Here is a 13,772-nt window from a genome sequence, read left to right as displayed (position 1 = left end):
CATGTAACTATCACATGTGTTCATCTAGAAGTCTTCTCCATCCTGTAGCTCCATGGAAGAGTGCATGTCTTGCGTCCAGGAGACTCCAGGTTCAGTTGCTAGAAAGCTGGGAGAGATTCCCTATCTGAGACCTCAGAGAACTGTTGGCAGTCAGCATGGACTGAGCTAGATGGACAAATGGTCTGATTCAGTATAAGCTTCCAGGAATGGCCTGGCTCAGTACTCTCTACACTGACTGGCAGCAGCTGTCCAGGGTTTAAGGCAGGCGTATCACTCAGCCCTGTCTGGAGATGCCAGAGACTGAACCTGGATCCTTCTTCATGTCAAGCAAATGTTCCACTACTAAGCTACGGTCCTTCCCTCAATATGAAGCCCTCCAGCTTGATGAATTGTCATGGAGTGGTTGGATGCAGAGGAGTGCGGGAGGCTGAAAACCACATTAAAGCACATGTTGCTATTATATATGTTGGGATAGGCTTGCCTAAACAAAAATGTTTTGAGCAGGTGCTGAAACAAGTACAACAAAGGCACCTGCCTGATGTCAATAGGCAAGGAGTTCCAAAGTGTAGGTGTGGCCACATTAAAAGCTTCATTTCTTACAAATACAGAATGAGTATTATGTGGCAACAGCGCCAGTTCTGCAGATGGAAGCAGTTGAGTGGGCGCATGTGGGGTAAGCCAGGGGTCAGCAAACTTTTTCAGCAGGGGGCCGGTCCACTGTCCCTCAGACCTTGTGGGGGGCTGGACTATATTTTGGGGGGAAATGAATGAATTCCTATGTTCCACAAATAACTCTGAGGTGCATTTTAAATAAAAGCACACATTCTACTCATGTAAAAACATGCTGATTCACGGACTGTCTGTGGGCCAGATTTAGAAGGCGATTGGGCTGCATCTGGCCCCCGGGCCTTAGGTTTCCTACGCATGGGGTAAGGCAATCTTGCAAGCCCACATCCTGACTTTCTCCGATTGTACCTAAGCTATGCCCATCCCTTTAGCATTTCATAAGCAACAGCTTAGAAGATTATCACAAAAGGCAACAAAGGAAGTTGCCTTATACTGAGCTTGACCATTGCTCCATCCACATCAGCATTCTCTACACTGACTGGCAGTGACTCTCCATGGTTTCAGGCAGGGGCTTCTCCCAGCCCTGTCTGGAGATGCCAGGAATTGTGTTCTGCATTACAGAGAACATACCTCTAGTTCAAAATCAAGTATGATTTAAAAATAAAGAACCGTAAGAAGGGAGAGCTGGGTGGAGGGTTACAGTTGCTGGTCAACTGTTTCAGCACCACGGACAGCAGGCAGAGAATGCACACACACGGCAACGAACCACAATCTTCCTCACCACGGGGAAATGCACTGTGTAGTTCTGTTTCAGTTGTTTCTAAATTTGCATCCATGCATATAAAGGAGCAGGCACAGATTTCCTGCAAATCTGAGCCTTCTTTTCTTCGCTTCGCGATGCGTTGCCTCTTCTATGGTGTTATGCAAAGGGTCGCCCCATCCACCCTTTGCTTGTTCACAGCAATCGCAGGAGAACTGTGCCTCTATCCAAGACTGTGGGTAATAGTGCTGTCTCCCAATCTTCGGCTCCCATGCTGGGCTCGCACGATGTGCTTGCTGCCAGTGCTGCAGCAGAGAGGTGTGGGAGGATGTGAGCCCATAATTGGCACCTTTCCTTTGAAGTGAGAGCCTAAAGCTTTTTCCACTTGGGAGTGTGAGGATCTGTGCTAATAAGCCTGATGGCATTGTAGGCACCGGTTGGAATCTGCAGAGCCCACGGCCTCCGAGATCAAAATGGGCCTAGACAGCCTCAGTGGTCCCCCCTCCCCTTTGCAGTGTGATGAGTCCTAGAGTTGCTTCAGGCCTCACGCCCACACTAAAGATGGAGGCGGCTGGAGATGAGAACCTATTTGCACACTAGGCAGGCTGCAGGGGGGTGGAATTATGGACTGCACCACTTTCGGATGCAACCGAGGGTGTGAGTGTCATATTTGTGAATACTTTCTCCATGGAAGAGGGTGGTTTTTTTGGGGGGGGGAAATGCATGTCGTAAAGTAGGACACCGGGGAGGCAGTGGTGAAGCATCATGCTCCGGCACCGGGGGGGGGAGGAGAGCAGGCAGGGGGCTGGCACGCATCCCGGGAGCAGGGCGCGCAGCCCGCAGGGGTGTGGCGCGTGTCCTGGGGGTGTGGCGCACCGCCTGTGGGGGCACCCCGGGGATCACGCTGCCGGGGGCTCTGCGCTCCCCCCGCACTCCTCTTCCTCCTCCAGTGCAGGGAGGGCTAGTTTGTGTAGCTTCCCCCCACCAATGTGGGGGGATACACACACACACACACACACCACTGAGCCTAGGACTTGATGATCAGAAGGTCGGTGGTTCGAATCCCCGCGACGGGGTGAGCTCCCGTTGCTCGGTCCCAGCTCCTGCCAACCTAGCAGTTTGAAAGCACGTCAAAGTGCAAGTAGATAAATAGGTACCGCTCCGGTGGGAAGGTAAACGGCGTTTCCGTGTGCCGCTCTGGTTCGCCAGAAGCGGCTTAGTCATGACCCGGAAGCTGTACGCCGGCTCCTTCGGCCAGTAAAGCGAGATGAGCGCCACAACCCCAGAGTTGTCCGCGACTGGACCTAATGGTCAGGGCTCCCTTTACCTTTTACACACACACACTATATGTGCATACATGCACACACACCAAGGAACATAATCCAAAAATTATCATGCCTCATATCATCCCAGCAATGGTTGAAGTGCTGCTTCCTTCTCATAAAATCAGGCTGGTGTAACTCTGTAACTGCTGTGGGACAGAAGGTCATTTGAAAATCCAGCAGGTCTGCTTGCAAATCCCAAAATGTTCATTTCAAAAACTCCCTTAGTCTAGTTAGCTAGCATCTAAAGGAGCAGGCTTTTTGTCACCTTTCTCCATAATGTGTTCTTTACTACATAGGGGTAGCACATTTTTAAAGTTTGGCATTTGCCTGTCACTACTACGGATGGATCTGTCCATTTTTGTTTCTCCCTGTTTCTCATTTTTCCAGTCTTAAATTCAGCTCTCCACATTTCCACATCATGTGATTTTTTCTTAATTGCCCTCATAAAAATTCATCAGCATTTTAGTGTGAATTTATTCAAATAGACACATTTTCCTAGGCAATTTTGCCTAATATCATGCATTTTTGTGTGTTATTTTCATTATTATACGCTTTTTATATGCACTTTACTTGACTGGAGTAATGACATTGCAAAATTCACAGAAGTGCAAACTTCAAAGGATGAGTGTGTTTCAGTTTATGTAGTTATCTCAGAAAATGTGATTTAGGTAGGCTTACCTGTAAATGCAGACTGATTTAAATTTCTCCCCCATCTCAAATCACCACCCACAGCTAGATAAGCTAAAGATGGGGAATCTCAAGCCCAGTGACTAAATGTGACTCTCCAGGCCTCTCTCTCCGGCCTCTGAGGCTCTCCCTAGGCCACACCCCTCACTGGCTCTGTTTCATGCCTTCCTTGAGTGTTTTTGATAGGCTGGAATGTGTCCTTGAACTCTGATTGTGCCTCTTAATTGCCTGGATGGAGGACAGAGAGAAAGGGGAAGTGTGAGTGTGTAATGAAACCAGCTTATTCACCTGGAGGAGCAGCAGGTGAATCTGGAGACCCTGGGTAGTTTGGCATCCCTTGTAAACACCCTGCAAGCAAATCGGGGTGGAAACTCATTGCCATATAACACACACCCTCCAGCATTTCTCTGATGAAAATAGGGAGGTCCCATTCCATAATGATAATTTTACTATTTGTACCCCACACATCTTACTGGGTTGCCCCAGCCACTCTGGGCAGCTTCCAACATACATAAAAATAATAATAAAACATTAAACATGTAGAAACTTCCCTATATAGGATTGCCTTCAGACGGCTTGGGGGTGGGGTCAGATAACTGCATATCCTCCAACATTTCTCCAATGAAAATAGGGGCATCCTAAGGAAAAGTGGGACATTCCGGGATCAAATCAGAAACCGGGACGGCTTCTCTAAATCAGGGACGTCTTTGCGCAGGCAAATCAGGGTGGATGCTGAACAAACAGGTTGTTTGCAGACAACCTTCTGTGCGGCTGTTAAAAAGGCACAGGAGCCAGCTAATGGAAAGTGGCAACCTTCACCAGTCTCTACCTCCACATCAAGCAGGAAAAAAACAACAAAAACACAGATTTTGCTTGGCCTTCTCTCTGATTCCCTCCCTCTTCAATCAGAAATGGGTGTGGGATGGGAAGAAGAGGCTACTGGGAAGCCGGAAGAACCCAGAGGGTTTGTGGGCAGTCCCCTCATTGGGAAGCTTCCCAATGAGCTTGCCACCCAGCCAGACATAATCTGACTCATTCATATTTATTTACAAACCATCCTTCCCTTCCGCCACCTGGCTTGGGAGTTATCGCCATGTTCCATCTGCTTGAGGTCGGGATAATTCCAACGGCGGTCTTCCCTTCCCTTGCACCCCCTGCCATGTGCCTAAAATAAATAATCCCCTTAGGGGACCATACACACATGTGCACACATGGAGTTTGCCAGTTTCACATTGTCAAAAACAGATGCACTAAATGCACACAAGAGAAAAAGAGGACACAATTTTTGCAGGAACTGTGCCCACGCTGTTGCCTGCACCTAGCTGCACGTTTAGAAAGAGTGACTCTGATTTAAATGGAAATAGAGGACAGTGACTCTTCAGGATCTCAATCCAAAGGTCTTTCCCCCATCACTTGCTACCTGAGAGGCTTTTGAACTGGTTATGATGGGAATAGAGTCTGGGCTCTCTTGCACAGCAAGCATACACTCGACGTGCTATGATCCAGTTTTCAACCTAAGTGAGCATGGGATGGATGCTTCTACCAAGTCATTTCACTGGGAACACAGGGAGCTGCCTTAGACTGAGTCAAACAACTGGTCTATCTAACTCAGTATTGTCTTCACTGACTGGCAGCAGCTCTCCAGGGTTTCAGATAATGAGTCTCTCCCAACCCTACCTGGAGATGCCAGGGAGTGGACATGGGAACTTCTGCATTTAGAGCAGGTGCTCTACCACTGAGTAATGACCCTAATAAAGAAGTCCCCGACTTTTTAAGGCAGTCTGTTCTACTATCAAACAGCTTCCACAGCCAGGAAGCTCACCCTATCGTTTTTATTGTGATTTAAACTGCTAAGTTTGAGGCTTCGCCTCCAGGGCAGCAATAGCCTCTCTAGATGTTGCAGAACTGCCTTAAGAGCCATAGCCAATGGTAAGGGATGATGAAAGCTGTAGTCCGGCAACATCTAATGAGCGCCATGCCTACAATCCCTGCTCTGGAACAGTAGGAAAGACATTTGCGCCATCATATATTTGACCATGGCAAGGTGGCTATCATAGAATTGTAGAGTTGGAGGGGACCCCAAGGGCCATCTAGTCCAACCCCCTGCAATGGGGGAATCTCAACTAAAGCATCCAAAACAGCATCATACAGCCTCTTAACTGTCTCTTCTCTAGTCAAGACACACCAACTCCTTTAACCTTTCCTCCTAGGCTGTTGTCAGTTTTGTCAATCTCCTTTGGGGGGGTCTCCTTTGGAGCGGAGGGTAGTGGGAGGCAAAGATTCAGTGCTGTGATAATAGTGCTGGAAGCTGCCTGGTGAAGTATCCAAAACTAGAAGCGTGATGGAAACATATGTTCAGTGGTTGGGATTCCTGTAACTTAGCAGTGGGGAATCCAAGGCATGAAGATCAAATGTGGCCCTCCAGGCCTCTCTTTTCGGCCCTCATGGCTCTTCCCAGACTACCCCCTCAAGTGTTTTTGTCTGGGTGGAATATGTCACTGAACTCTGATAACGCCTTTTGCTTATCTCTCTCTGTGTGTGTGCATTTGTAGAAACTAGCCTACTGCACAAAGATACATTTTACCTTCATTGCTGCTCCCACTTTTGCCCATGCCAAAATGCCAGCATGTGGCCCCTGGAAAGTTGCTCCGAAGGAAATGCGGCCCTCTGGCTGAAAAAGGTTCCCTCTCCCTGCCAGAACTCTTGGCTAAAATAGGAAACATTGCAAAATCAATCCTGTCTCCTAAGAGAGAGTAGCCTTACTACTCTGTGCCATTTAAACAGGGTGCAGAATCTAGTTCTCTTGGCCACTGCGTTCTTGTGGGGCAGAATGTGGGGTGGTGCAAATGGAGAGGCTACTGGCTTTTCAGAAGAAGAGGGGGAGAGAACCACCCAGCATCTGTATTCCATTCCTCTCCCAGCCAGCTGCCTGAACTGAAGGAAGGCCCGTTGTCTGTCAGTGGAGAGGAAAGCATGACTGTTGAGCATTTCTCTTTCTCTGTGTGTGTGTCTTTGTGGGGTTTCTCCAACCCAGCTGGCTCAGCATAGAAACAGGCAGTCATCTGCATTGGCACGTGATTGCAAGCAGCGTCCAGGCCGGCAGACAGCAGATCCTAGCCTTGCTTCAAACATGTCTGTGCTGCCGAGTCTCCTGGGATGCAGACTCTTTGCTTCCTCCCTCTCCCTTTCAAGGTTTTTTTGGGGGGAGGGTGCACCTCCCAAGGCAAATGGGATGCGACAGGCTGTGGGGCTGCTGCCGTTTTGGGGCCTTCCCAGTCCAAGGCCTGGCCAGTGGAAGGCACCCTTAATAATTCATGGGCTTATTTATAGACTGAAAAAGCACTTTAGAAATACATCCCATGAGGGCAAGGGGAAGGCAGTGCCGTTGCCAACTTTTCAACCAGCTGCCGCAGCTGTGCCTTAGTGGCAGGTTGGTGCGCAGGTGTTAGGGCATGGGTGGTGTATCTTGGGCCCAAGGGTCAAATGTGGCCCTCCAGGCCTTTCTGTCTGGCCCTTGGGCCTCTCCCAGAACACACCCACTCAGCAGACCAATTCCATTCCTTCCTTGGGTGCTTTTGCTTGGCTGGAAAGTGCCCTTGAGCTCTGATCATGCCTTTTGCTTGCCTGAAGTTATCAATAGAGATGGGGGGGTGTAAATGTGCATAGAAACTAGATTACGGTACAAAAGTTACCAGGTAACTTCACATTCATTACTCTGACCCCTTGGCCCTTGGCCCTGCTCCCCACTGCCGTGTGGCCCCTGAAAAGTTTCCCAGAAGGGAATGTAGTCCTCAGTCCACAAAATGTTCCCCGCACCTGTGTTAGGAGGTAATAACGGGTTGCTTTTGTCATCAAAATATTCCCTTGCCAATTTCTGCACCTTAATCTGCTGTTCGATGCACAAGAGCAGGCCAAAGTGATTTTTTCAGGTCAGCTGGCAACACAAGAAGGAAAGAAGTGTCCCTGCCTCCTCTGTCTAAAATTGCAATTCTCTCCCTGGCTCCCATCCTTTTCATGAAGAAAAACAGCAGCAATTGCTTTATGTGCCGTGGGCAGTTGTCACGGCTGCAGAGGTGGCTGATGCCCACTGGGGCTGGTGGGGCAGAAGGCAGGGAGTCCAACTGCAGATGGAGTCAGAGCCAATGGCAGGCAGAGCCAACTGGTTCTAGTTTTGACTCCATCCTCCTCCCTGCTGAGTTCTGCAAGAGCAAAACTGAAACGAAGGAGGAAGGAGCTGATGGCTCGTGCCACACCCTGGGGCTGGTTGTAAGAGGGGACCTGGCTGAGAGCAGACTGAGGTTGGTGCCCCCTTTGCTCCAAAGGACCAGCCTCCACTGTGTTGCTCTTTTCCAGCAAAGGAGTGTTAACGTGTGGGATGGTGGCGGCCAGATTTCTCCCTCTAGCGGCCAACTTGGATAGGGCCTGAGGATCACTCTGGATGGCAATTGGCCTTATAGATGCAGTGAAGGGAGGTGTCTGCATGCTCAGAGGGACCCCCAAGATTTACAGAAGCACATGGTTTTTTTTTAAAAAAAGAACAATATTCCCTAACACGCACCCACACCCACACACCCCTCTGCAAATGGGTTCACTAATGGAGAACAGGGGAGGTGCAAAAGTTTAATAAGAGGAGGAGGAGGAAGCAAGAGAGCAGAGGGAAATAAGAAAATCCAAGCAACAGTTTATCTTGGTCCCACACACATTCTAACTCCTGACAACAGCCAGCTGTTTGTCAATCAGTTTTGTGTACTGAAAATAACCATTTGGAGTCTACAAATTCTGATTTCTTTCTGCACGTTTGAGCTATTGCTTGTGCTATGTTTTTTTCATCGCCGCCCCCCTCCCCATTCTTATTAAACATGAAATTCTGTTGAATGCAATACTGAGGCGCATAAGATACTGATAATGGCTTACATTAGCTAAGGCTTTATTGATTGTGTATACCTCAAGATGCAAGTGTGCACTTTAGTTCAGAGCTGGCCAGTGCCTGGACTCTCTGGGGCCACACTATTCTCTGGACTGAGGGACAGGGCTGGAAATATATTTTACCACATCATCTTGTTCAGCTCTTTAAGTGATCAGGCTCTGTAACCAAGATGGCACCCTCTAGCAGCCAGAGCATCACAACTATGGTCTGCAAACGCTCTGGTCCAGCAGTGCACTGTGTTGCACACTGTACTGAAGTCAGGCCCTGTGAATTATCTGTGCTGTGACCTGCTAAGCACAAGCCAATCTCCACACCTGTCTTCCCATCCATCCATCTCTTGGCTCAGGGAAATCCCTGCTGCAGGCCTGCATTAGGAGTCCTGCCAGGCAGCTGGGTAAAACAGTCCCCTGTAAACAAACCAGAAAAGCTACCCAAGCGTGTGTGACTTCTGAATTTAGGTTCAATGGATAACACATATGCAAAATGAAGTGTGACCTTAAAAGTGTGGGATTTAAAAATATGTAAAATATTTGTATCCTCCTGTTCTAGTAATGTTGGGTCCAGCATATAAATAAAGGCAGTAGATAAATCATGAGGGTTTCTTAAAAAAAAAAATTGTTGACGATGCTTATGGCCAGAGGTAACTGGAAAGAAAAAGGATGAAGACTCTTTGGAAACAAGGCACTTTCAATCCAATGGCAGCTGGTGCCCCTTGTAGCTGGTAGGGTGGAAGGCAGGGAGCCCAACAGTAGGGGGAGCCAGAGCCCATGTCAGGCAGAGCCAACTCAGTCTAGTTTTGACTCCATCTTCCACCCAGATTCAGTCTGTGGCATTTCTGGGTAGGGAAACCTGGAGAGTTGCTGCCAGTCTAGACAATACTGAGCTTAGATAGACCAGTGGTCTGATCTGTGTAAGCCAACTTCCTATGCTTCCTAATCTGTTCTCTCCTAGAAGACCAATATTAAACACGTGGGCTTCCCTTGCACCACCACCGCCCACTCTTGCAAGCCCCAGGATTAAGTTGCTATCAAAGCTGCCACCTTTGGTTGCTGTGGTTACGGCCGGAAAGTTTCATTCACATGACAATAGCAGAGCAAGACGAACTCAGCAACAAAGATTTCACTAAAGGAAAATTGGCTCAATTTCCAACCTTCTGCTTAGTTTACTGGAGAGAGCGGCAGACTCAGGACTCGCACTCGCTGAGGGGGAGGGATCTCTGGGCTGTCAGAGGGAGCTTGGTTGATGGAATGCTGCTTCGTGTAAAACATTCCCCATGGATAGGGATGGGGATGAAATTCACTGAAAGGTATTGTACTGAAAAGGCAGTGTATCAAAGTTGCAATTTCCATATCACTGTGAGAACCAACATGTGGTGTAGTGGTTAAGAGCGGTGGACTCGTAATCTGGTGAACTGGGTTCGCATCTCCGCTCCTCCACATGCAGCTGCTGGGTGACCTTGAGCTAGTCACACTTCTTTGAAGTCTCTCAGCCCCACTCACCTCACAGAGTGTTTGTTGTGGGAGAGGAAGGGAAAGGAGATTGTTAGCTGCTTTGAGACTCCTTAGGGTAGTGATAAAGCGGGATATCAAATCCAAACTCAAACTCCTCCTCCTCTTCTTCTTCTTCAAAATTCGCACATACCTAAATTTTTGGGTGCAGTTTTCCAAGCAATCAAAGTTTACAAAAAAGCATATATTATAGGGGAAAGTGCACATGAAAATTAATATGCAGTGGTACCTCGGGTTACACACACTTCAGATTACAGATGCTTCAGGTTACAGACTCTGCTAACCCAGAAATAGTACTTCGGGTTAAGAACTTTGCTTCAGGATGAGAACAGAAATTGCATGGTGGAGGTGCAGCGGCAGTGGGAGGACCCATTAGCTAAAGTGGTACCTCAGGTTAAGAACAGTTTCAGGTTAAGAATGGGCCTCTAGAACGAATTAAGTTCTTAACCCGAGGTACCACTGTATTTGTGAAAATAACATTCCTAAATGCATTATATTAGGAAAAGTTGCTTTGCAAAAAGATGTACATTTCATCGAAACTGCATGCAAAGATGGGAGAAATTCACACCCAAATGCTGATGAAGTAAGCAAAGCAATACCCATTGCCAGTCACAGCCATGCCCCCTCAAAGCCGTACCCGCTTCTAAGATTATGCAACCTTCTAAGATTGTACAATACTGCTGTTATACAATATTAATTAGGGATGCGTTGCAACAGTTAGTGCTGATTTCCATGTGTTGCCTTTCAGCCAGATTTACTATTTTCTGTAGACATACATGGGCAAATGGTTTGGAGTGTTCCAATATCTTCTTTTGAAGTGACTTAAGTTGTGTTTTCCTTGAAGTTCTGTTATATGTAACAGAACTTGAACACCATTCTCTTTTAAACTAAAGCTCCCCTTCCGTTTTCTGTGTTCCTAAATGCTTAGCTTTGGAGTAACTCTTCCTATGTTGTTCTTCCTATGCACAGAGTGACCCTAGGAGTCAATCCTCAGTGGCTAACTCACCTCCTTTCACTCTGATTGACTCCAATCAGCACAAAGTGTGAGAAGATTTCTTCTCATTGGCTCAAAAGCTCCCCTTCCATGCTGATTGGATGGCCCTAGGATGCTGGAAACAGGGACGCTGCTGGTACCCTACTGCATAAATTGTAATGGGTCTTCAACCTACTGTGATCATAGGCCACTACACTTCTGCCCATTACCATCTAAAAGGGGGGCAATTCCTCCTGCAAGATGATTCAATGAAAAGCTGAATGTTCCCTGGTGCGCCATGGGTCCAATTCCCTAACAGCCTTCCTTGTTGTTTTTCCAGAGTGACCTTGGAAGATGTCGAACCAGAGTAACGGTGATACGAAACCTCCATGTTTACCCCGGAACGGACTTGTGAAGATTCCCGCCCAGGCCAATGGACTCGGCTCTGCCAGCATCACCAAAGGGACGCCAGCGATGAAAAACCGCTTGTGCCAGCCTTCATCTGTGCCTGCTCTCATCGGTCCAGCCTTAGCAAATCACAGCGACCTGCCCATCCCTGGCCTGGCGCCACCCTTGTCCTTGGCGGCTCTGGCCGGGGTGCCATCTCCTTCTGGAGCTGCCATGGTGGGACTGAACTCCAGCGAGGCTTCCCCGACAAACGGGGAGGTCACTTCCCTCGAAGGCCTCTCCGGTTCCCCCAGTGAACGGCAGCTGGCTGTGGACGAGAAGATCCTCAACCGCTTGTTTACGTACTTTTCCGCCTGCGAGAAGTGTGTCCTGGCCCAGGTCTGCAAGGCATGGAGGAGGGTCTTGTACCAGCCCAAGTTCTGGGTGGGCCTGACGCCGGTGCTACACACCAAAGAGCTTTACAACGTCCTGCCCAGTGGAGACAAGGAGTTTGTCAACCTCCAGGGTTTTGCTATCAGGGGTTTTGAGGGGTTTTGCCTGGTCGGCGTCTCTGACCTGGACATTTGTGAGTTCATCGATAACTATCCTCTGTCCAAGAAGGGGGTGAAATCCATGAGCCTTAAGAGATCGACCATCACAGACGCAGGCCTTGAGGTAGGTCTCCTGCACAGAGGGGGAAACTCAGGCCCAGGAGCCACAGACAGTCCTCCAGGTAGCCACACCCCCTTCTAGCCACACCCTCATTCCCACAGCCACACCCCCTCTCCCCAGGCCACACCCCTTGCCAGTCGGACTTTATCCTCTGGGTGTTTTTGCCTGGCTGGAATGTGTCCCTGAACTCCAGTAATGCCTTTTGCTTACCTGGATAGATAGAGAAGGGTGTGTGAATGTAACTTAGAAAGTAATTTTTACATGTGTTTCTCTATCCAGGGACATGGGTGGCACTGTGGGTTAAACCACAGAGCCTAGGACTTGCCAATCAGAAGGTCGGCAATTTGAATCCCCGCAACGGGGTGAGCTCCCTTTGCTCAGTCCCTGCTCCTGCCAACCTAGCAGTTCGAAAGGACGTCAAAGTGCAAGTAGATAAATAGGTACTGCTCCAGTGGGAAGGTAAATGGCATTTCCGTACGCTGCTCTGGTTCGCCAGAAGTGGCTTAGTCATGCTGGCCACATGACCCGGAAGCTGTATGCAGGCTCCCTCGGCCAGTAAAGCGAGATGAGCACCGCAACCCCAGAGTCAGCCACGACTGGACCTAATGGTCAGGGGTCCCTTTACCTTTCTCTATCCAACTTTGCCTCTCTTCCTGACCCCAACACTCAGCATGTGGCCCACAGAACGTTGCCCAGAAGAGAATGTGGCCCTCGCAGTGCAGTATGTCCCCTGCCCCTGGTCCCCTACCTTCATGCTGAGAGAGCCTTTCCCATACCCTCCAACGTTCCTCTAATGAAAATAGGGACGTCCTAAGGAAAAGCGGGACATTCTGGGATCAAATGAGAAACTGGGACAGCTTCTGTAAATCTGGGACTGTCCCTGGAAAAGAGGGACACTTGGAGGGTCTGCTTTCCTCTGTTGCAAGGCTGGGGAGAGTGCGGCATTGCATATGTTGCTGGTCTACAACATCCCTGAGCATCGGCTGTCTTGATTTAGGCCCCATCTGCATTATGCATTTTAAGCAGCACCATACCACTTTAAACTGTCATGACTTCCTCCAAAGAATCCTAGGAGCTGCAGTTTGTTCAGGGTACGGGGAGCTAAGACACCGATTCCCCATGCAGAGTACAATTCCCAGAGTGCTGTGTTAATCAATACATCTTCCGTGGGGAAGTCTAAGGCTGCTTTATAATGCATAGTACAGATGTGACCTTATTTGTTTGCTTGTTTACACCCCGTCTTTAAGGACAAACCATTATTCCAATGTGACTCAGCCACAACCATATTGTACGCACAATATGAACATCACAAAAACCACCCAACATATGCAAACAATGGAAACACAGATCCAGTGCAAAATCAATCCCAAAACACCATATGATGATGGTTGCTGTTATTTTAATAAAGGGGAGGGTCTAAAGACAAGCAGAGCAGAGGTGGCCTACAGGAGCTGAGCAGCCTGGGCAAAAGAGAGCCCCGATCCACAGAAAGAACTGAGCAGGCTGATGGGGTGAGAGGTAAGGGTGGATGGATGGATCAGCAGTCTGTTTATGGTAGTGCCTCTGTAAGCCCGTCTGCCCCATTTAGCTTTGATTACTTACTTTTTAAAAAATCATGCAGAGAAAATCCTGTCTAAATGCATATCTTCCCATGAAATGCATGCTTAAAAATATATATTTTATCCCACTATATGCCTTCTTTCCTTCCTTCCTTTTAGCATGGTTTTGCTTATTTAAACAATTACATATACTTCAATAATAGACAAGCATAAATAAATGCAGAAAAACAATGCAATTGAATGAAAATGAAAATTAAACACATGCACACACAAAGTATAAATTCAGTTAATTTTATTCATATTCCGGGGGGGGGGGTGTATTCTTGGTGTTGCAGGGTAGTAACTTTAAAAAAGTTTACTTTATTCATAAATATCAGGAAAGCTGAAATGTTACTAAGAGTTCCAGA

The 13,772-nt window shown here is 48.1% G+C and overlaps 1 protein-coding gene across 4 annotated transcripts in view; it reads left to right on the top strand.

Annotated features, from left to right (window-relative positions):
* Nucleotides 1-13,772, top strand: part of FBXL16 (F-box and leucine rich repeat protein 16) — a 61,457-nt gene that overhangs the window by 38,784 nt on the left and 8,901 nt on the right. For all 4 annotated transcript variants that reach the window (XM_053364749.1, XM_053364748.1, XM_053364747.1 and 1 more), the window contains one exon: nucleotides 11,088-11,809. In XM_053364749.1, coding sequence (XP_053220724.1) covers nucleotides 11,102-11,809 — 708 coding nt within the window. In that variant the 5' untranslated portion in view covers nucleotides 11,088-11,101. The remainder of the gene's footprint in view (nucleotides 1-11,087; nucleotides 11,810-13,772) is intronic.

Source organism: Podarcis raffonei, chromosome 14 (assembly GCF_027172205.1).
Source record: "Podarcis raffonei isolate rPodRaf1 chromosome 14, rPodRaf1.pri, whole genome shotgun sequence".
Taxonomy (NCBI): Eukaryota; Metazoa; Chordata; class Lepidosauria; order Squamata; family Lacertidae; genus Podarcis; species Podarcis raffonei.
Note: the sequence above shows the minus strand (reverse complement) of the source record. Positions and strands in the feature narration are given on the sequence as shown.